Here is a 21,894-nt window from a genome sequence, read left to right on the forward strand (position 1 = left end):
GAGGCTAGCGCCACCCGATGTTAAGGAGACTTATTGCATCTCGCGCAAAGGGCAGAATGTACGCGCTACAGTGTAGTTGCCAGTAGTCTTCGCGTTACGTTTCAATGCAACTTTTCTGCCAAACGGATCACATGAGAGGCAACGGAGTGGTCAGTTAAAGGCAGTTGGCCGTTGGTTTGAGTCTGGGCTGTGTGTGGCCCCCTTTAGGCCTGAAGTCATTATGTTGTGATGTCGATGTCACAATGTTTAAAGTGACATGAAGTCACATCATCGTGACATCATGAGTTATGACAACATGATGCTGTGATGTGTCACTGAGTCACAGCATCCTGACGCCATGATGTAATGACGTCATGATGTCGTTTTTGAGTTCTTGTCTTTGGGAGTAAAGTTAACGGTAGATTGAAGACTCTGGAGTATTTTTGGTTGTAGTCAACGGTCCTCCTGAGATTGGGGGACTTAATTTTAGAGTGATAATAAGGTTGGCTCTCACTTCCTAAGTCAGTTTGACAAACTCTCACCTTGTCGTCCCGTCTGAGGACTTGAGAATAATCTCTAAGAACGTCCCGGAGACAGTGGAGTGGATGTACATGATCTTTGTCTTACTCATTCAATATCTATTCACACGGATACACCTACTGGTGCTGTAACTTGTAACTATAGAATATATTCATACGTCTACACCTACTGTTGCTGTATCTTCTAACTATACAATATATTCATACGTTACTAATTTTACAGTTTCACCTACTGGTGCTGTCTGAGGAGGGCAAGCTGTTCGGTGTTAATATTGATTGATTATGATGTTTCCTGTTTCCGTCTTTCAAATTCAGTACAAATAGCCTCTGAATAAAAGTGAAGCGAGTTTGTGTGAGTGTGTGTGTGTGTGTGTGTGTGTGTGTGTGTGTGTGTGTGTGTGTGTGTGTGTGTGTGTGTGTGTGTGTGTGTGTGTGTGTGTGTGTGTGTGTGTATCTGTGATCAAGAATCATCACGTCCCGGGTTTTTGATTTTGCTGTTGCCTAACAACCAAGTGTCAGGACCATCTGGTGTCCAGCTAGGCCGGTCTGGCCCCCGGGGGGCGCTAAGCTTATGAACCGAACAATACACAACAAAGAACAATTCATAAACACACCAAACATCAACAAACAATACGTAAACACACCAAACAACAACAAACAATACATAAACACACCAAACAACAACAAACAATACATAAACACACCAAACATCAACAAACAATACATAAACACACCAAACATCAACAAACAATACATAAACACACCAAACAACAACAAACAATACATAAACACACCAAACAACAACAAACAATACATAAACCCACTAAAAAACAACAAACTATACATAAACACACCAAACAACAACAAACAATACATAAACACACCAAACATCAACAAACTATACATAAACACACCAAACAACAACAAACTATACATAAACACACCAAACAACAACAAACAATACATAAACACACCAAACAACAGCAAACAGTATATAGACACACCAAACAACAACAAACAATACATAAACCCACCGAAAAACAACAAACTATACATAAACACACCAAACAACAACAAACAATACATAAACACACCAAACATCAACAAACAATACACAAACACACCAAACAACAGCAAACAATACATAAACACACCAAACAATACATAAACACACCAAACAACAACAAACAATATGTAGACACACCAAACAACTACAAACAATACATAAACACACCAAACATCAACAAACAATACATAAACACACCAAACAACAACAAACAATATATAGACACTCCAAACAACAACAAACAATACATAAAAACACTGAATAACAACAAATGATACAAATATATACCACACAACAACAAACAAGTGAAATACAATAAAAAATCACCAACAATGAATAAACACACTAAACAACAAAGAATAAATAAAAACATTTAACAACCTTAAAGAAACACACAAAACCACAATAAACAACTCAAAAGATACCCATTTAACAACCATTAATTAGAACATGTATAAACAATAATTACACGCACTAAACAACACTAAGTAAACAAATTAAAGAACAAAATATAACAGACTAAACATCAACACATAAACACACTGAAAAAACAATCATTAAACACCAATAAATACAAATACAAAACTTATATTCCTTCATTCCAATATTTCATATTCAGGCTTCACATTCTATTAAGTTATTGATGGTATGGTTTGGTTATTATGCAGGTTATTATGACTCCTTTATACGAAGAGAATAACATTGAATTCAGATTCAGGTCCTTAAGGATCAGGTAGGGGTTAGACAGTACAGAGACAGGTCAGTAAGGAGCAGGTAGGGGTTAGACAGTACAGAGACAGGTCAGTAAGGAGCAGGTAGGGGTTGGACAGTACAGAGACAGGTTATGAAGGAGCAGGTAGGGGTAAGTGTTATAGGATTCCTAGCTGTAAACTGGTAGCATTGGGGTCAGGATACCCTATCGAATAACCTTATCCCTACACAAACAAATGTAGGTCATGGAATGATAGCTAATTGAATATGTGTATATTCCATGCCTCGTTATGATTTATTACACTAGGCTGCCCTCGCACTGAGCTCTCAGACAGAACCAGACAGCTAGATAACAACCTTCAAATCCTCCAATAAATCCAAAAACACTTGTCTTTTTTTTTTTTTTTTTTCTGTTATGGAGATGAGGATCGTTTTCATTGTTTTTAATAAGAGTTGTTTTTGCTTAAAGGCTGTTTCACGGTTTTATGATGTGTGTTCATGTGGCATTATGTGTCCAATCTACTGTTCAGATTTCCGTTGCAGCGTGGGGCAGCCGGCATCTGATTATTTGATGCAAGTTCATGCATACTTGTAACCAAGAAGTAGAACACAGAGCAGGTTAAAAAGACATCAAAGACAAAACATGACCCTGGTGGACCTCTGCATGACTGCAAGTCATGGCGGTTGGCAACAAGGTCACGACTAATGAATCAAAGTAAAACTACAAAGTTGCGTAAAGAACTACAAGAAAATCATCCAATCTAGGGTTAGTTACAAACAGTTAGCTAGAATAGAATAGAATAGAATATAACTTTATTGTCATTGCACATGTTACAGAGCAACGAAATTAGGTGTTGTTGAAGCTAGGTGTTGTGCATTCAGTTTCCCCTACCCAGGAAGTATTCAAACCAAGATGGCCGCTAGGTGAATGAAGCCTTACAGAATGAGGTTCTGTTGATAGCCAATACGGTCAGTATATCAGAGTAGGGGTTTCCTAGGATTGTGCATTGTATGGTCACATTTCCTGAGCTGACACCTCTCTTGGTGGTTACAACAGGTAGTGTTTAAGACGGTGAAGCCATCGGCAGAGATTATGTTCTCTCTGTTAGGGTTAGGGTCACCTGGTTACGGACACCTGCATGTTTCCGGTGAGACACTGGCAAATGATTCCCTCCCGTTAATCGCAGCTCATTAGCATGTGCTGGCCACGTTGTCATGTGTTTGTCTTTTCCTCCACTAACAAGCACAATTAAGACAAAAACAATGGCGGTGTCTCCACAGGTCTCAGTGGACTCAGAGCAGGTTTTAGGCAAAACTACTCATTAGTGTCACATTTCCTGTTCCCTAATTTAGCCACTTGTTCCCATAGAAACAGACATCTACGTCAGGAAGAAGAGAGGAGAGAGTAGGAATTAACGTGCTTTAATTGACTCCACTGCAGACTACATTACCCAGGTATCCCTAATCTGTCCCAGATGAGTGGTTGGAGGCAGAACAGCCAATCCGCTTGATGAATTAACGGCACCCGTCTTCAGGACTTCCATGTGGTTAGGGTAGGGTTAGAGTTGGATTTCCAGCCGAAAGGTTCTGGGTTCGGTGCCTGCAGTCTGACTGTAGGTTTCGTAGAGCAAGTAAGTCACTTAATTACTAAACACTACAGCGTACAGCTAGTCTGTGCTGTTAATTACTTCCTGTCAAAGCAACTTCCTGTCAAGGTAACTTGACAGGAAGTTAAGTCTCTCTCTCTCTCTCTCTCTCTCTCTCTCTCTCTCTGTCTTTCTACTCGCTGGGTAAACACTGCTGTCATTGAGACTTGCTCAGCAGCAGTGTGTGTGTGTGTGTGTGTGTGTGTGTGTGTGTGCGTGTGTGCGTGCGTGCGTGCGTGCGTGCGTGCGTGCGTGCGTGCGTGCGTGCGTGCGTGCGTGCGTGCGTGCGTGCGTGCGTGCGTGTGTGTTTGTCAGCTGTGTGAAGGGGAACTAGGTCCCATCTGTTCTGTGTCTCTAAGGGGGTGACACACACAGGACACAAACACACACACACACACACACACACACACACACACACACACACACACATAAACAAACACACTTCCTCAACACCCAGGGAGCGGATAATGAGAAGTTGGACAGGGTGTCTGTCTCGTCCTCCCCTCCTCTCTCTTTCCCTCTCATCTCCTCTCCCCCCACTCCTACTTTACTATCATCCTCACCTTTCTGTTTTCTCGTCTCCTCGTCTCCACTCTTCTCTCCACCTTCATTGTCTCCTCTGCTCTCTTCTCTCGTCTCCTTTTCCCTTCTCTTCCTCATCTCTCTGTTGCTCCCCTTCATCTTCTCATATTTCCTCTCCTTTACACTTTCCTCCACTCTTCTCCTCCCCTCTTCCCTCTCACTCTCCTCTCCGTCTCCTCTTTTGTCCTCGTCTCTCTCCTCTCTCCCTCTCTCCCATCTCCCTCTCTCCCATCCTCCTCTCCTCTCCTTTCATACCGTCTCAAGATTCTCCGCGGGTCGCCCCTGATGACAGTATCCTCAGGATGGGAGAGAGAGCGGACAGATGTGAGGACAGAGGTCCACCCTCAGTCGAGACGTCTGCAAACTGATGCACCAAGTAAACCACACACACACACACTCTGATTAGAAGTACTCCCGGGGAAGTATGTGATTTGTCATGGTTCTCTCAGACTCGCACATTCTTCCAATGCTTTTAAAAGTTGTGGGTTGGATGCATAGAAGAAGCCAAAGAAGAAGCAGCATATCTGTGGGTTCAGTGTTCGTTTGACTGTTCGGCAGAGCAGAGGAGATTCCTAGTCTTTGTATCTTGGTAGAATTGGCAGTTGCCTCAAATGAGAGTTGGGTTTAATACATTGAAATGTTGAACATGTTGTCATCTAAATGTGTGATGACACAGGTATTGTACATGTTCAGAGATGCCTGTCTGATGACTCAATGTTTTGATAATCCAGTTACTGGCGTGGTGAGTCAGGAATATGAATGGAATCCCACTAAATGTCACACAGCTCATTCCTGTCTGAGTTCTTCTGAAACGACCGATATGCGAGCATTACTGAGCGCAATCTCCGATAAATCAGATTATGACGTCATCATGACATCATCTCTGCTCCCTAATAGATGATCTCTCTCTCTCTCTCTCTCTCTCTCTCTCTCTCTCTCTCTCTCTCTCTCTCTCTCTCTCTGTCTATCTTCTGGGGTCAGACTGGTGAGGAGTCTCCGTGACAATATTTTGACCCAGGTGGGATTGGAGCGATGGGGTTTGTCTCGCGGCCGCGGGTGACGTTGTCGGTAACTTAATGTACTGAGCCTAATCCGACTAAATTATTTTATTCATCAAATGACCAGTATAACACAGAGTCATTCTGGACACTGACCAGTATAACACAGAGTGATTCTGGACACTGACCAGTATAACACAGTCATTCTGGACACTGACCAGTATAACACAGAGTCATTCTGGATACTAAAAAGTATAACACAGAGAGTATGTAATGAACATATCAAGACAAATGAATTAGTAATGTAATGCAATAAGGTGACCGGGGGGCTGTATTAGTGGTGGCTCCTGGGCTGGCCACTTGGTGGTGTGAGGGAGCGGGTTCATGTGAGGCCTCAGGGTGCAAGCTCCCCAAGGTTTTGGGGCATGATAGCGGTATAAGTGATGGGGATCATTTTTCAGGCCTACACGGTTAAACTCAAATCGGTTCTTTTCGTGACGTCAAAGCGCTTTTCGACACCACAAACCCCCTCCTGCTAAAGACTCTCTTTTTTGTTCATCTCTTAGTATTGGAATTGTAGCTGAAACAGGTGGTTCGCTTACACTTGAAACGGTCTATTCCTGGTGTAACAAGCAGCGAAATATACTGTAGTGTCGCCAGGTATGACGGCAGCGCCAGAGACAGCGCCGTTGGAGCCCGCTCACGGAGAGTGCCAGAGCGGCTGCAGTCTCTCACCGGGACGCGGGGTTGATGACAAGTTTCTCTCAGATAGAGAGAGAGAGAGAGAGAGAGAGAGAGAGAGAGAGAGAGTCTCGTAGAAAGTAGGTGAAAGCAGGCTTTCAATGCAGTCTGCTGCTGCTGGGGGGGCCACAGGCACCCGAAGAGTTGGCTGCCGCCATTTCTCTCGCCATCAACTGACACGGCGTTGAGCGCTGTTTGGACAGCAGGGGCAGGCAACCAATCACAATTCAGGTACTGCGCTGTAGCGGGGCAGCGTTTTGGCCGCCCCGAAAGGGTCGATGCAAAAGCACTGACGTCGACACAAAACACTGCGAAATGTTGCTGACCATGGAATAATTCTTGGCACCCCTTTGCCTACTTCCTGTGTGTAGCCTTTAGGGCCAGTAGCCTATGGGCTGGATTTAGAACCATTATGTTTAGTTTGATCGAATGGTAACACTCAGTTTCTCTCCCTCCATTGGAGACTGATAGATGGTAAGATAGATAGGTAGATGGACGGATGGATGGATGGATAACTGGACTGGAATACATTCTGAGAAGAGCTACAAATAAAGGTCTCTCCATCTCTCTCGCTCTCTCCCTCTGTCTTTCTCTTTCTCTCTCCTCCTCTCTCCAGCTCCATGTTTGAATGAGTAAATCTTCACACGGACACACACACACAGATACGCACACACACACACACACACACACACACACACACACACACACACACACACACACACACACACACACACACACGCATTTCATAAATGTGTGGTATGGTACGGTACTAGTAGAAGGACTAATATTAGAATTGTAGCATAATAATGATTTTCTCACCTTAACTTAGTATTACAGTATACACACATTTAATGTATGCATATGATGTGTTAACTGGTGGAGGAGAGGGAGCTGAGGGAGGAAGAGAGTGGGAGGGAGGGAGGGAGGGAGGGAGGGAGGGAGGGAGGGGGAGGGGGAGGGGAGATGGCGTCCTGCTGCGTGACGCTTGTCACAGCAGGAAGAGGAACCACACGCCCTGCGGTCAGGACGTGATGTCATCACAGAACCCCTGCTGACCCCTCTCCTCTCCCCCTCCATCCCGCCTCCTCTCCATCCTCCTCGCCTCCTCCCTCCCACTTCTCTCTCCCTCCTCTCCATCCTCCTCCCCCTCCCTCCCCCGTTGTGCCAAAGGTTGAGTCAGGTCGAATCGCCGGGCAAATTACTCACACGCTAATTTTCACAACCAAAACAAACAAACAAACAAGCGCAGGTGGGTGCTCACACCTCCCTCCCCCCTCTCCCTCCCCTCCCTCTCCCCCCCCCCCCCCCCCCCTCCTCGGTAGTTCCTCTGGTCCCGTCGGAGCCGGTCTGACGAGGAGGCTCTCATAATCCGTGCACAATGTCTTCAGCGTTCATTCATTAGACGCTTTCCTCCAGGGACTGCAGTGCGCAGGTGTTTGAAACCCAGAACCTCAAAGGTTGAAGACGTTCTCCGCTTGAAGTGCTGTGCAACGTTTACTGTAGCATTAAAATAGAAGGCATTTAAACTAATATCTTATCTACTTATCTACTTCCTGTCTGGATAAAAAAATCAATCCTAAAGAGATATTCAGTGAGGTTTGTGAGGTGCTCCCCCCCCCCCCCCCCACTTCTCTCTGTCTGTCTCTCTTCCTATCTCTCTGTCCGTCTCTCTCACCTCTCCCATGTTTCTATGCCTGTATCTCTTTTCCTCTCACTATGTCTGTCTATCTCAACTTCCCCATGTAGCTCTGTCTCTCTCTCTGTCTGCCTCTCTTCATCTTGCTCTCTGTCTGTCTCTCCCCCCCCCCCCCCCCCCTCCCATCTAATGATATGTATGTTGATCTGAGGCAGTTTTCTATGGTCAATTAATTAATTCAAAGATGATTAGAGATCTTCTCTTATCTCTGGAACATTCCCGCAGAGTGTGTCCCCATACCCCTGTCTCTCTGTCTCTCTGTCTGTCTGTTCTCTCTCTCTCTCTGTCTCTCTGTCTATCTAGTTCTCTCTCTCTCTCTCTCTCTCTCTCTCTCTCTCTCTCTCTCTCTCTCTCTCTCTCTCTCTCTCTCTCTCTCTCTCTCTCTCTCTCTCTCTCTCTCTCTCTCTCTCTCTCTCGCTCTCTCTTTCGGTCTCTCTCTCTCTTTCTGTCTCTCCCTTAACGTTGTGTTTAGCGCAGAGAGAGAGAATAAGACACATTGTTCATCTGGACGGAAGTAGAGGAGGAAGTTTACTGAGGGAGAGGGAGAGAGTGAGAGAATAAAAGGAAAGGCAGCGAAAGTAAGAGGAAGAGACAGAGAGAGCTCTTGCATTCCTGCTGGCTCTTGCCCACAAGGGGACGGGGCCAGGACCATAGAGGGGAGGCGCCCCATAGCTGCAAGCCCCTCATCAAACGTCAATGGGTGGTATTCATCTTGTGGCCATCTTGGCCCTAAATGCTAGTTGGGTGGGGTCAAACAACCGATAACTAGTACTGATCTTATTGATATTGTCATCTTGATAGATACCTTCTTATAGATGAACCCTTATCAGAGTATCAGCCAAATGGAGTGTGTCCACATTCTCCATGCACTGTGAACATTTCCCTCCCATCAGAGAGACAGCTCCCCTAGCTAGCTCTATCTATTGCTCTCTACTCAATTATTCTGTCAAGAGGTTATTGGCCATCAGCGGTCGGCGTGGTAATAAAGTTGCAAGGGTGATAAGAGTAGCTGTAATTGACAGAAGGCAAGAGATAAGTCGTCTTAATTAACTCCACGCTTTTACTTTATATGATTTACTCCACAATGTTATTTTACATAATTTGCTCCACGCTTTTACCTTATATATTTAACTGCACGCTTTTCTTTTGTAGAATTTGCTACACGCTTTCCCTTTATATCCTTCCCCTCACCTTGTGCTCTACACGATACATAACAACATATTTATATGTTGTTATATATATATTAGATTATCTATTATACTATCTATTTCAGCATATATTACAGAATGTATATCAGAATGTATTACAGATTGTCTTTCAGAATATATAACAGAATATATTACAGAATAAATTACAGAATGTATTACAGAATATATTACAGAATATTAATGTATATATTTTTTTATTATATCATAAATAATAATATAACCCTACAGATTGTCTTTCAGAATATATTACAGGATATATCACAGAAAGTATTACAATGTATATTACAGAATATATCACAGAACATATTACAGGAGGTCCTGTCTCTCCTCCTCTCCTCATATATCGCTGCCTCTCCTCTCATATCTCTCTCTCTGCTTCATCCCTATCTGCTCTCTTCAGCTCTCTCTCAATTCAATTAAATCCCAGCTTCATCGGCCTGCCAAAGCAAGTGTCCGTCAGGTCTGTCAGTATCTGACAGCAGGGTGTACATTAGGCTTGTTGTTATAGTTCCTCCTGCTGAACCCACTTGTACACAATAACAGCAATGCTGCATTGTGAGCATGCAGGGCCCTCTGGGTAAATACATGAGTTTCTTGACATAGATACAATCAAGACCCGGGTCGGAAAACCGTGATATGTCCCTGTTGTAAACAGGGCCTTTGTGTGCTTTCTTTATTCATTGCATAATATGATCTATAATCTCTATAAAACAGCTTTGGTCTGGTCTGGTCTAGTCTTTCGTCCAGTCCGGTCTAGTTTGCTCTGGTTTCCCTCGCTGTGTGGTTGTTCTCCTGTCTGATGAGCTCGTGTCTGACACGTTGCTGTGGCATCAGAGCAGGAACCCCAGGAACAGCTGGAGGGCCAGGATCTCCTGGTGGTGAAATGTCGGCTCTAGCCCCCCACTGAGTGCTGTGGCCCGGGGACAATGCCACCGTAGAGGAACACTTTGTTCTTCTTCTCAATATTATCAGTAGTGTGGGCCTCTTGTAATGAATGTCATTAGTATAAGATGACCTATGTAACTGTGATGTTATTCTGTTGTTCTTACATGTGTTCCCGCTTGGCACCACCTGACTCCGAGGGTACTCTGAAGGAGGGATCCAATCCTTATGTTTGTGTTTACTGGTCTTTTTTTAATGCCATTATGGACTGGACAGTGTAGAGATGAGAAGGGAGGGAGAAGAAGTGAGAGGGAATGACCTGTAGCATAGGAGCGAATGTGGGATTCAAACCTATGGTGTCCACAATGTAAATCACTTCATGGTTGGCAGACCAGACCAGAGCCATCGAGAGTTAACAGGTCAGGATTCAGGGGTCTGTTTAGTGCCAGACCAGAGTAGGACCCACACCCTAGCCCTGATAGTTAACTTTAACTCATTCCCACTGCTGTCGGATCCATAGAGATTTATTAAGGTTATTTTGCTTGTAATTGTGCCGCTGTAATGCCTGAAAGTGTTATCCTGTCCTAATGTGACACCTGAATGAACACATGCTTGTGCCATGTACCTGCTCATAATGGTAGGCATCTCCTTTCACTGTAATGTTCTGAATACAGCTTATTCTAAAAGACCCAACGTCCCATGGCAACCCAACGCAATAAAGGTTTGAAAACAAGAGCAACAGCCACAAAGACATCCTGTTATCTGTGTGGGAAATAGCAGGCAGTGAAAGTCACATGACCTGGCACCAGTTTGAACCAATCAGATGCAGTGATTTGAGCCAGTCAGTCGTGGTGATTACAGTAACCGTGTGCTCTCCCTGCTGTTGGAATTTAGCGGTTTGCATTTTTTTTTAACATTAAATAGTTTTTATCTCACACAAGCTCTGTCAGTTTAGATAATATATACTTTATTTTTCCCAGATAAGAAATGTTTTGTAACAGCAGATGAACAGGATAGTTATGCCAAAAGTAATAACTAAGCAATAAAGCGATTCAAACTTCAAAGATTTTCACATGAATCAGCCCATTTTTTGAGTGCAACTAATTAAATATTAATGTAAACACCATTGCTCAATATAACATATCCTTATATAGATAAGATATTGATAACGCAAGGCAATAAAATAGTTTTGAGGTCGCATGGAGACGGTATTATTCATGAGTTGGCCGGTAGAGAAAGGTCACCAGCCTAGTCTCTCTCCCAGGAACCCGCAGTAATGAAGACCAACTCCTGGTTGTAGGGGAGACCTGTCACTGAAGGACACAGCAATTATGGCCTGCCTTGGCCCAGGAGCATTAGGGCCCCGGGGAGGGAGGCTCCTCCAGGGGCCAGGGGACCACGCCATCAGCGTCTGAATTATTTCCGATCCACTTTACTGTTGTAATTGTTATGGGCAACGTTCCTCAGAAAATCGTTTGCTACTCTTTCTTCCGACTAAAGCCTCATGTAAATTCCCAGGAGTCATTGATAACTTTTAAAAAAATCATCAAAGTATAAGAATAACTCTTATCTTTGCGTAATGAAGTGTGTAAAACTGTGTCAAATATGTATGTACCAAACCAAACACAGGAACCCCTAAATATATACCGTATGTCTTTACCCTTTTTCCTTCTTATACTTAATTTACACAATTCATGTTCATCCACACACAGGAAGTGTTTTCCTTCCTGTGTTTGAAAGTGTTTTTTCATTGAATTATATGTTGGCTAGTTAATCTCAGCACAAATTTTATGTAAACACAGTAATAGAGGTCTTGTCAGGAATTTAATTACGGTCAATTTAAAAGCTAAAAGTGCCAAAATGCCCTCACTACGTCTCTAGAGCGGGGAACGTTCGTTAATTGGCTGCCGCTGGTATTCTCTCTTTGTGTTTAGCTGAACTCTGCCACAAGGTTGTAGATTTTAGGTGATCGTCTACTTCTCTCCTCCCTGCCATCATACATTGATCATGGATCGATTGAGCTGGTCTGCAGACGGCTGGCTCCGGGGCTAACCTGTGTGAGCTGAATAGCTAAACATGGCTGAGCTCATGGAGTCGATAGCCTAACTAAGTAGTATGGATTTTGTTTAACGCTCAGCCGGAGATGCGTGTAAATGAGTAACATGGGGGCAGTTGAACTAGCTTTGCAGAAAGCGGCTAGACAGCGGTAGCATTGAGCCAGCTTGAGCTTGCCCTCTCTCCTCTCACTTTCACTCCCTCCCTACTTATCCCTCTCTCTACTCTATCTTGCTCTCTTCCCTTCTCTCCCTTTCTGTCTCTCGCTCTCCCCGCTTTCTCTCTCCCTCTCAGTCTCACTTGTAATAAACACACCAGAGAATGCTGTTGATGTCCATACCATCTTATTATGGGATTTCTTATGATATTCACGTCCATGGCCTGTCAATCAAACCTTACCAACCTGCCCAGGAGTGTAAGCCTCCAATTACCTTGTGTGTATGTGTGTTTCTGTGTGTGTGTATGTACGTGTGTGCACATGTGCTTTTGTTCATCCCTATCAACCTGCCTGCATCAGTGATCCTTGGGCGGCTGCAGAGCAGAGCTCAGAGTAAACAACACAATGTCTAGGGCTTGGAGGAAACGCTCAGGCCAGAAGACGGCAGCCATCTCTCACCAATGGATAGATCGCGCTTTTATTGTTGAAGACATGCTTTTATTGTTGAAGACACGCTTTTATGTTTGAAATATGCTTTAATTGTTGAAAACGAGATAGAAATACTGGGGGAATGCAGTGAAAGTGTTAGAGTTTCACCCAGGGCTGGTTCTCAGTAACTCCTTCATCCTGTGATTGTGCTCAGTAAATTGAAACCATCGGTCACTGGTAATGGATGCCGGTAGCAAGTTAGCAGATAGCCGATATGCTAGGGTTTCATGATTAGCCTGACCTTAGCATCCAAAAAGCATGGCCCAGTTAGCGGGTGAATAACCGTCGCCCCGGGCTGACATCATCCATTTATCCTCTGAGATCAAGAAACGTCCAGTGATGGCGGCTATCGATTCCCTAACGGACGTAATTGAACATGACTGAATACTTAAAGCTCATCTTCATTAATGACCATGAGCTTAAGATGGACAGCTCTGATGTCATCACTAAAATCTCTGTCACTGTCTTGTGACACTAAGTCATTGGCACTATATCTTAGCACACTCAATCATTAACCCTATGTCTTAGGACACTATGTAAAAGGCACTATATCTTAAGGTATTAAGAGATTAAAGGCCCCAATAAACGTACAACACCCTTAAATTTGGCGCACATGCACAAACATCGCCATTTCAATAGAGTACTATAGTCACTGCAATGGGTGGGCTGTTCGTTTTTCATTAGTCCATATTCTACAGATACCAGATATTTCCAGATACCATATACCGATCTAATCATTCTCATGGTATTTGACCAATAGCAGGCAGCAGCGTTTTGGGGAAATGTGGGAAAGTACACTATTTTGACCAGGCACCCTGCACAGACTGTGGTGATATCAGCCAAATGTGACACTTCGATTCGGCCACAAAACGTTCCATTTTGTGTGTGCCAATACCACCACTTTCGATTACATTTTCAGTACATGAGCCTCTGAGTTCTTCGATCCACCCCCTCACGACACCCACACACCAGTAGAATGACAGCTGTACGATTATAAAAGAAGCGTGATACGAAAGAAACTAAGCACTTTGTTCTTCCATCGGGACCATGGCTGCCGGCCCATAAAGCGACGCAGCAACACGTCCGACGGAGGAGGAACTCTTCCTCCCGCTCCCTCTGAGACCGCAGCACCTGATGCTGCTCATGTTCTTCTGAATCCTCAGAAGGACCACGAGCACATGGCACCACTAAACATTCTCATGGTATTTGACCAATAGCAGGCAGCAGCGTTTTGGGGAAATGTGGGAAAGTACACTATTTTGACCAGGCACCCTTCACAGACTGTGGCGATATCAGCCAAATGTGACACTTCGATTCGGCCACAAAACGTTCCATTTTGTGTGTGCCAATACCACTCCTCCTCTGATACTGACAAGAAATAAGATTGATCTGACACTTATACTCATACTGATATGAGGACGGGTAATGATGACATTGATTAGATATTGATCGGATATTGATAACAGTTATGATGCTATTGATTAGGTATTGGTTAGATATTGATCAGATAGGGATCTTATATTGATACAGGGAATGGTGATATTGATAATGGATTTGTCGCATATTAATTAAATATTGACTGATATAGAATATTTATCATTTGGTTGAGACGGATGCCTGGGCATTTCAGATTCATGTTGATATGACTCTATATGAAACCTCCATGCATCAGTTTGATAATGCCATCACTGACGTTGCTATAACATCACAATGTCACTCTCTAAGTCTGTATGGTGGCGAGAAGATTTATGGACGAGAAATCATACATTATTCATATGTCCATATGGATATGGTAATTTGATTGCTACTTGATTTGATAACTCTTGTTAGGGCTATGATTGCTTGGGATTGGTCAATCCCAAAAGGTTTGGTTGGGTGCATTATAATCATTATATTAGCTTCATAAGAAATGACTGCTTCTTCTGATGAAAGAATCAAATTGAAGTCCAAAAGTTTTCTTACCAAAACAATGGATTATGAATATAACAGTTTAGAGATTAGACAGAAATGTTTATTCAGCAAAAATGTTTTCATACAAATCTTACAACACATTTTTTTTTTACATTTATTGTCTGAAGCTCATAGGATCACTGTTCAGTCCTCCGTAAAATGCAATTCCTCTACATAGTCAATATACATAAATATACACATATGTTTAGATAGATAGGATTTGAGGAGTATTTCCACGTCTTGTAAGGCTATTGGCGCTTTTAAAATACGATCCTCTTCAGGGAATGCAAGAGGAATGGGCAGCGATCAGCCTCCTCTTTCACAACAACACAAAACTGAACACACGCCTCTGAAACTGAATAAAATGGCCGCCTGGAACCATAGCTTGATGGAGCTGAGCGCCTCATCAGAAGCTCGGGTCGTACAACGAAAGCAAAGTGGCAAGGGGGAGGGGGGCGGGGAGGGTCGGCGGAATGCAGCATCGCAGGGCTACTGAATAGCCACGTCTGATTGGTGGGCCATTAGAGAGGGAGCAAGGCACCTGAGCAAGGGGAGGGGGGGGGCATCCTTCAGAATCACAGAGCCTAGAGGGGGAGGGGGGATTAAAGAGAGATTGATTTCACATGTGGAGGTTTACACAGGCACATAGGAGGAGAGAAAGACAGCCTAGCGCCGACCGCTAAGGATAAGAGATAATGCTGAGAGCTAGGTCTAGGGCTAGCGCAGGAGAGAGCTGGATCTCAGAAGACGCTCCTCAAGGGTTCAGGCTGTGGACTTGTGAGAGAAAAGGTTGAATCAACAACATTGTTTTCTCCTCCGTACTACATGTTATCTTGATACTTCTTCAGTATGTTGCTGTTGTGTGGCTCCTGTAATACAGGCTCCATGGTTTCTGACAGTTTAGGTCTCCAGTCCCCACACTTCCTCTCACTTCTCACCATTTCAAAGTAAGAGTTTACTTTGTCATGGATCCCTTATTCACATAGCCTACTTCCATTTCATTCGACTCTCTCTCTCTCTCTCTCTCTCTCTCACAGAAAACAAACGATCTCTGGTCATTGCATTTGTGTCTTGATGTAAATAAAGGTAATACAATTAAAGATAGCACATATTGGAAAGGTAGGGCATAATAAATTGCCTCGACGAATGGATAGTCAAAATACATTCAACAGCCTTAATAATATGAATAATGATGTGCAAAATCATGATCATGAACAATCATGATACATATAATGTCCACAGAAAGTCAAACAGAGAAGGCAGAAGACAGATTTGCAGTTAACAAGAAGAAAAATATGTAACCACACACACATTCACTGACATGTGCATGGAACAGTGGTCATGGATCTATCGTTGACCGCAGGTAACATTACGGAAAGAAAGTCAAGAGGACACATTATGCAAAGAAAGGGTAACACTTTATAATAAGGTGCCATAATAAATAGCAAACTAGTCATTACCTAACCCTTTGTTAATATTTGTTAATTGTTACTAAAAAATCTATTTGCCACAAGTTAATCGTTTTTTTCGCTGACCACATAGTGTCGCTGGTTAGGGTTAGGGAAAGGGCCGTGTGTTAGGGTTAGGGTCATGCGTTAGGGTTGGTTTAGGGTTATGCAAACAACTAATATTTAATTAATTATGAAAAAACGATTAACTTGTGCCAAATAGATATTTTAGAAACAATTAATAAACATTAAAAAAGGGTTAGGTAATGACTAGTTTGCTATTTATTATGGTACCTTATTATAAAGTGTTGGCAAAGAAAGTCAAGAGGACTCAGCACAAACGAGTTGTTTCAGTCTTCCTCTTTGGTGTAAAGAGCAGACATAGAGGCCGGATGGACAGCGATGTAACAAGTATCATTTGCCTTAAAGGTAACTCTTCTTCTGCGTCTGATTGGACAAATAGTAATGTCAGTGATACTTGTTACATGTCAGGTGGCACACCAGAAGCATACCCGACCAGATGTTCAAGTGCTTCTCAAATACAGGAATCACTTAGGACACAGGAAGCTGGAAAAAGGCTGATATCACGTTTTCAAACACCAAAGAAGAAACGGAAGTAGGAAGTAGAATGTAGGAGGAGAAAAACCTCAGAAGTACTCTGGTCCTCGGGGGCGGGGATTTAGACTTAGATCATATCCTTGCACACTGTACGTGTTCAATGAAAATAAAAATTGAAAATACTTTTCATTACTAAATAATAATCAATTGTTTATAATTAATAAACACTGATATGTCTTATATATATCATTCCAGCCCTCGGCTACGTGAATGCACTGCGTAGTAACGCAGGGGCCCATTGGGCAATATCATTATATTAATAATAATAACAACCGCTATATTCTTGGTATTATTATTATTATGTCAATAAGAAGTGGCGAGGAACAGGAGCACAGGTGAGCTGGCAGAAGGTCAGAGCGTTTAGCGGAAGGACACAGGGTCAGAGTTTACGGGGTCAAAGGTTACAAGGGAGGAGAGGGGCGAGAGGAAAGGAGACTTTCCTCAGGGCCGGAACTCACCGAGAACTCGCCAGAGATCTGTCTGAGCCAGCTTTCCAAAAGCTGCCGGACCTCCGGCAGGGCAGCCAAGTCTATCTCATGTAGGATTTGGTCAAAATCTATGTCTTCAAGGCTGTTGTGAAGGAGAACAACTATAGAGTCTTAATTTCACCGTCCAAAAAGCAACATTCAATGCATTGTCTTTTATACTATTTATTTTCCTTAAATTCATATCCATCCACTAAATGTATTCAAAGACAGGGCAGCTTCAATGAACACACCTTATCCTCAACAAATGACAAACAAATGCGTGGGCTACATAAATAAATATATATATATATATATATCGTCTAAACTCAGACATAAATATAGATCATCTAAACAAAAGGTTGGTCCATAAAGTAGATATGTGCGTTATCAAGTGCTGAGTTAAAAAATAAAAACAATATATTATCAAAATATTCATTTAATGGCTTACGTCATACATAAATACAAATCCAAAAAAAAACATAAATGCAGTTCACTGATTGTTGTTCCTTTAACTGGATAAATGAATTCTTCGGGGCTGTACACACTCATCCTAACGCTCTGTTTTGAGGAAGCTATAAATATGCCAGGCGTCCCTTGCTCCGGTGTCTCTGTCTGTACCTTTTCCCAAGAACGGCGGCCAGGTACTTCTTCACAGCCTTCTGCTTGCGGTAGCGGCTGTAACTGTCCGTGAAGACGCCGTCCGAGTGCCTCTTCGACAGAGGCTCCTCCTCGCTCTCCTCCATTGAGTTTCCCCCACTGGATGAGAGACGGCAAGGTTACATTCGCGCCTCGGCGTATCGCCACCTGGCGCGCTGCGCTACTGCGCGGGGCCGTGCACGTTTTGAGCGCATAGGTTGGAAACAATTGAGACCCAAGCACACATCAATGCTCAATGCCTTTGTCTTTACTTGTAGACCCACCTCGCCACCGCAGTAGTGGTTAAGTTTTGATTTAAAAAATGTCAGTGTATTTTGTAGAAGATAGAAGGGGCCTTTAATTCAGTTTGATTTAATTAATCCCTGTGGGACTAGGGGCTGTGCCAATAAATTATTCAAATGGTACTAAAATAGATCCGTCTTTTGGGGTTTATTTGGGTCCCAAAAGATAAAACATTAAAGAAAAAAAAGAGAGATTAGTCCCAATAGTTAGAAAAAAGTCAAATCTGATTTACTGAGAGAGGACAGTAGACATAGGGATCAGTCAATTGGATCCCGAGAAAAGGGAAAAAACGCACAAAGTCTGAATAGAGACGGATACAGAGACACACTTACCCTACACGTTTCGCCATGAGCGCGTGGAGGTATTTCCGTGCGGACAGCTGACCCAACGCCTTCCGGTACGCCTTATTGAACATGCCGTCCGCGTGCCGCTGGGTTCTGGGTGACAAAACGCCAACAGAGATTCACGAGCCACCGTCACGTGACGCCGTCCCGCCACCTTAACCTGGCCGCGCGAGCCGCAGACCACAGCCGTACCAAAACGCGCCAGTCCACCAAACCCCGTCCTTGTTACAATTTATATAAGCCCATCATATTGGATCTGAAATAAGTTATTCTGTACTTATTTAGGATCTAGATATGTGATTGAAATAAATGTGTAGTCCCAAGAAACATTATAAGCTGTAGCCTATAACCCGGTGGCGGTGCGTAATAACGTTGAGAACTTCTCTATCGTGAAACATGAAACCACACATGAATACAAATCGACGTGCAGGGTTTTATAAGGTGTAGAAAGTGTGCGTTGGTTACCTCTCCTCCTCGGGGTAATATAAGGAGTAGACGTCCTCTGATGGTGCGCTCCGTAACGTCAGTTGGTTCCCGCCAAACGGCAGACGCAGTAACGAGTCCCCGTTCTCGTCGAAGACGTCGTCGTCGAGTCTGAGAACGAGATTTGAATGTTGTTAAAACTGTGATCACTGTTCTTTCGTTGATTTATTTCTTTAGCCACACGAATGAACACTGATCTGATGTACCGAACGAAAAAAAAAAGGCTATATTACGAAATGTACGCCGGTTTTTTCACCATTCTACCATTTTGCAACACCGGCGATCGAGTGACAAAGTGAAATAAATAGGCCTACATAAAATAATTAAAGACTAGAAATACATGTAAATACATACAATGAACGTTTAGCACATAAGGACATCCCATGAAGTAAAACATAAAACATGAATGACGTGCTGCGTTCGGTTTGAGTCTGCAACATTTTCCAAAATATAATTCCAACATTAAATATGCCGCCCATATTTCATATTTTTATTTATTTTTCACACTTCAAACGTTTGATAAGGGACAACGTTATCCACGCACACACACACACACACACACACACACACACACACACACACACACACACACACACACACACACACACACACACACACACACACACACACACACACACACACACACACACACACACACACACACACACACACACACAAACACACACACATAAACTCCGTGGGGAATCACTGTTCCCCAGGTGGGCCCCTCACGTCATCATTTCAAATATAAATGTTTTTTTCCAGCATTAAAAGTGAATCAGAACCAACATAACCCTATATAAATATAGAATGTATGTCTTCGTGTTTTTATTTGAATGCAATGCAAACGAATACACTAAAGATATGTTGTTACATCTGATAGGCCTACATGATCATTCAAAAGTTGGAGATCCGGGTGGAGTACGTGATACTTTTAAAGGTAGAGATGGGGGGTTAAAAGGGAAGAGCTACACACCTGTCGTCGGGTTGAAGGAGTCCCGCGGGAGAACAGCCCGCCCTGTAGTGCGTAACGAGCCCGTAGAGAAATAATGCCGCGAGCGCTTTCCTCAACATCGTCCCGCTGAAAATATGCAACAAAAGTAAAATGAAAAACGATCTGCTATTATCTCACCTCTTAATCATATGGAGTGGATTAAATAACCCTAAAGCAATTTAAAACGAACCGCTCGTTTTTGCGCATCAACTTTACGCTGCGTAAAAACTCCAAACTGATCCAGCGGCGCCATTTCTTACCTGTGAAAAGAGCGTGAACCAGGAATCATGCGATCGGCTAAAGAGAATTCCACTCTATCAACCTTCCTCCCTTCCTTCCTCCCTTAATTCTCTCTCTTTGTCTCTCAATCGCTGGATAGTTCCTCAGTGGAGAGTGCTTCTTCCCTGTGCGTCCTGTGGTTCCGCCGGTTCTCGGACTGGCGAGAACGAACTCTGCCTACAACAAGACGTGCGCGCGGGGCGGAGGAGAAGGACTGCGTGTTCCTTCGGTTCCCGCGTCTCTCAGTTTTTAATTCATGGCTCCAAAGGCGTCCCCCTTTTCATGCGGCTCTCGGGGGCCGCTGTCTACGTCATCAACCCCCCCCCCCCCCCCCCCCCCCCCCCCCCCCACACACACACACACACACACACACCATTTATAGCCACAAGTGGGCTACCTTCCTCTCTGCGTAATAAAGCAGCTCAAGCCATAAAGGGAGGATTCTACCGGATTGCATCGGTTTCTACCGGAGAATATTATTAAAGTGACTAATTGTCAAAAGACAGCGGTCGCTCGATAGTTGGTCCGATAGGTGCCAAACACACGCAGGCAATTACACACCTGCACACACACACACACACACACACACACACACACACACACACACACACACACACACACACACACACACACACACACGCGCGCACACACACACACTAACACACACACACACACACACGCGCGTGCACACACACACACACACACACACACACACACACACACACACACACACACACACACACACACACACACACACACACACGCACACAAAACCACAAAGCAGAGTCTTTTATAGGTGACAGACAGCTGGTTAAAAAAAAAGTTTCTTTAAACGATCAACCTTCGACCAACATTATGGGGGGGACATTTACAAGAAAAAAAATCAGCTATTATATGACTAATTGGATGAATGTAATACATTCCTGTCCACGATGAGGAGTACTTTACATTGGTTGATCGGTTGATTGCTTGATTGCTTGACAGTTCAGTGGCGAAGACAGCATTGCAAGGGTGGAACCCAGTGGTGAAAAGTGAGTATAAATTCAAGTACCGTAGGCCTACTTAACTACAAATCGGAGGTAGGCCTACTCGCACTAACTTATAATTTCGGCTACCCTATACTTCTCCTCAATTACATCTCAGAGGTAAATATTGTACTTCTTTCTCCACTAAATTGATCAGACAGCTTTAGTTATTAGTTACTTTGCAGATTAAAATCCACATGACAAAATATAATCAATTAATTAATTATATTGCTATATCAACAAGACTTATTGGTCCGTAAGATGAAATTTCACAAGCAGTGTGTAACTATACACACTAATAAAATGAACATTAGTGCACCCTGAATATAATCCGATAATATAAGACATATTATCCTGAAATGGGATGATATAATGGGATTCTGCATAATTGGTACTTTGCCTTTTTGTCCTTTAAGTAAATGATGATGATATTAGGCTACTTTAGTACTTTTACTTTAGTACCATGTACAATGCAGGACTTCAAATATTTCCACAGTTTAGTATTACTACTCTCACTAAAAGATCTGGCTACTTCTTCAACCTGCGGTGAACCCCGAGGAGTGATCCCCGCAGTGTCCTCCCCTGCCCCTTCTGACGT

The 21,894-nt window shown here is 43.4% G+C and overlaps 1 protein-coding gene across 4 annotated transcripts; it reads right to left on the reverse strand.

Moving 5' to 3' along the window:
* Positions 1-14,738: 14,738 nt before the first annotated feature.
* On the reverse strand, positions 14,739-20,536 carry adcyap1a (adenylate cyclase activating polypeptide 1a). 4 transcript variants are annotated; one of them, XM_030348874.1, is made up of 7 exons: positions 20,253-20,534; positions 19,975-20,079; positions 18,981-19,109; positions 18,504-18,608; positions 17,851-17,988; positions 17,224-17,335; positions 14,739-15,283 (listed from the first exon to the last, which is right to left on the reverse strand). In XM_030348874.1, the coding sequence occupies exons 1-7, from the start codon at positions 20,279-20,281 to the stop codon at positions 15,275-15,277; spliced, it is 627 nt and encodes a 208-aa protein (XP_030204734.1). In that variant the 5' UTR covers positions 20,282-20,534; the 3' UTR covers positions 14,739-15,274. The 4 variants fall into 4 exon arrangements, with proteins under 4 accessions (XP_030204734.1, XP_030204733.1, XP_030204732.1 ...); XM_030348873.1 differs by having other exon boundaries at positions 14,739-15,473; XM_030348872.1 differs by lacking the exon at positions 14,739-15,283 and having other exon boundaries at positions 16,412-17,335; positions 20,253-20,536.
* Positions 20,537-21,894: the final 1,358 nt, after the last annotated feature.

The sequence above is a fragment of the Gadus morhua genome, chromosome 23, assembly GCF_902167405.1.
Source record: "Gadus morhua chromosome 23, gadMor3.0, whole genome shotgun sequence".
In the NCBI taxonomy this organism is placed as follows: Eukaryota; Metazoa; Chordata; class Actinopteri; order Gadiformes; family Gadidae; genus Gadus; species Gadus morhua.

Coding starts and splice junctions, on each gene's coding strand:
- adcyap1a (XM_030348872.1), bottom strand. CDS start 20,281: ATGATTCCTGGTTCACGCTCTTTTCACAG. Junction 18,609..18,980: donor TATTACCCCGAGGAGGAGAG/GTAACCAACGCA, acceptor TTTGTCACCCAG/AACCCAGCGGCACGCGGACG. Junction 17,989..18,503: donor CTCATGGCGAAACGTGTAGG/GTAAGTGTGTCT, acceptor TCTCTCATCCAG/TGGGGGAAACTCAATGGAGG.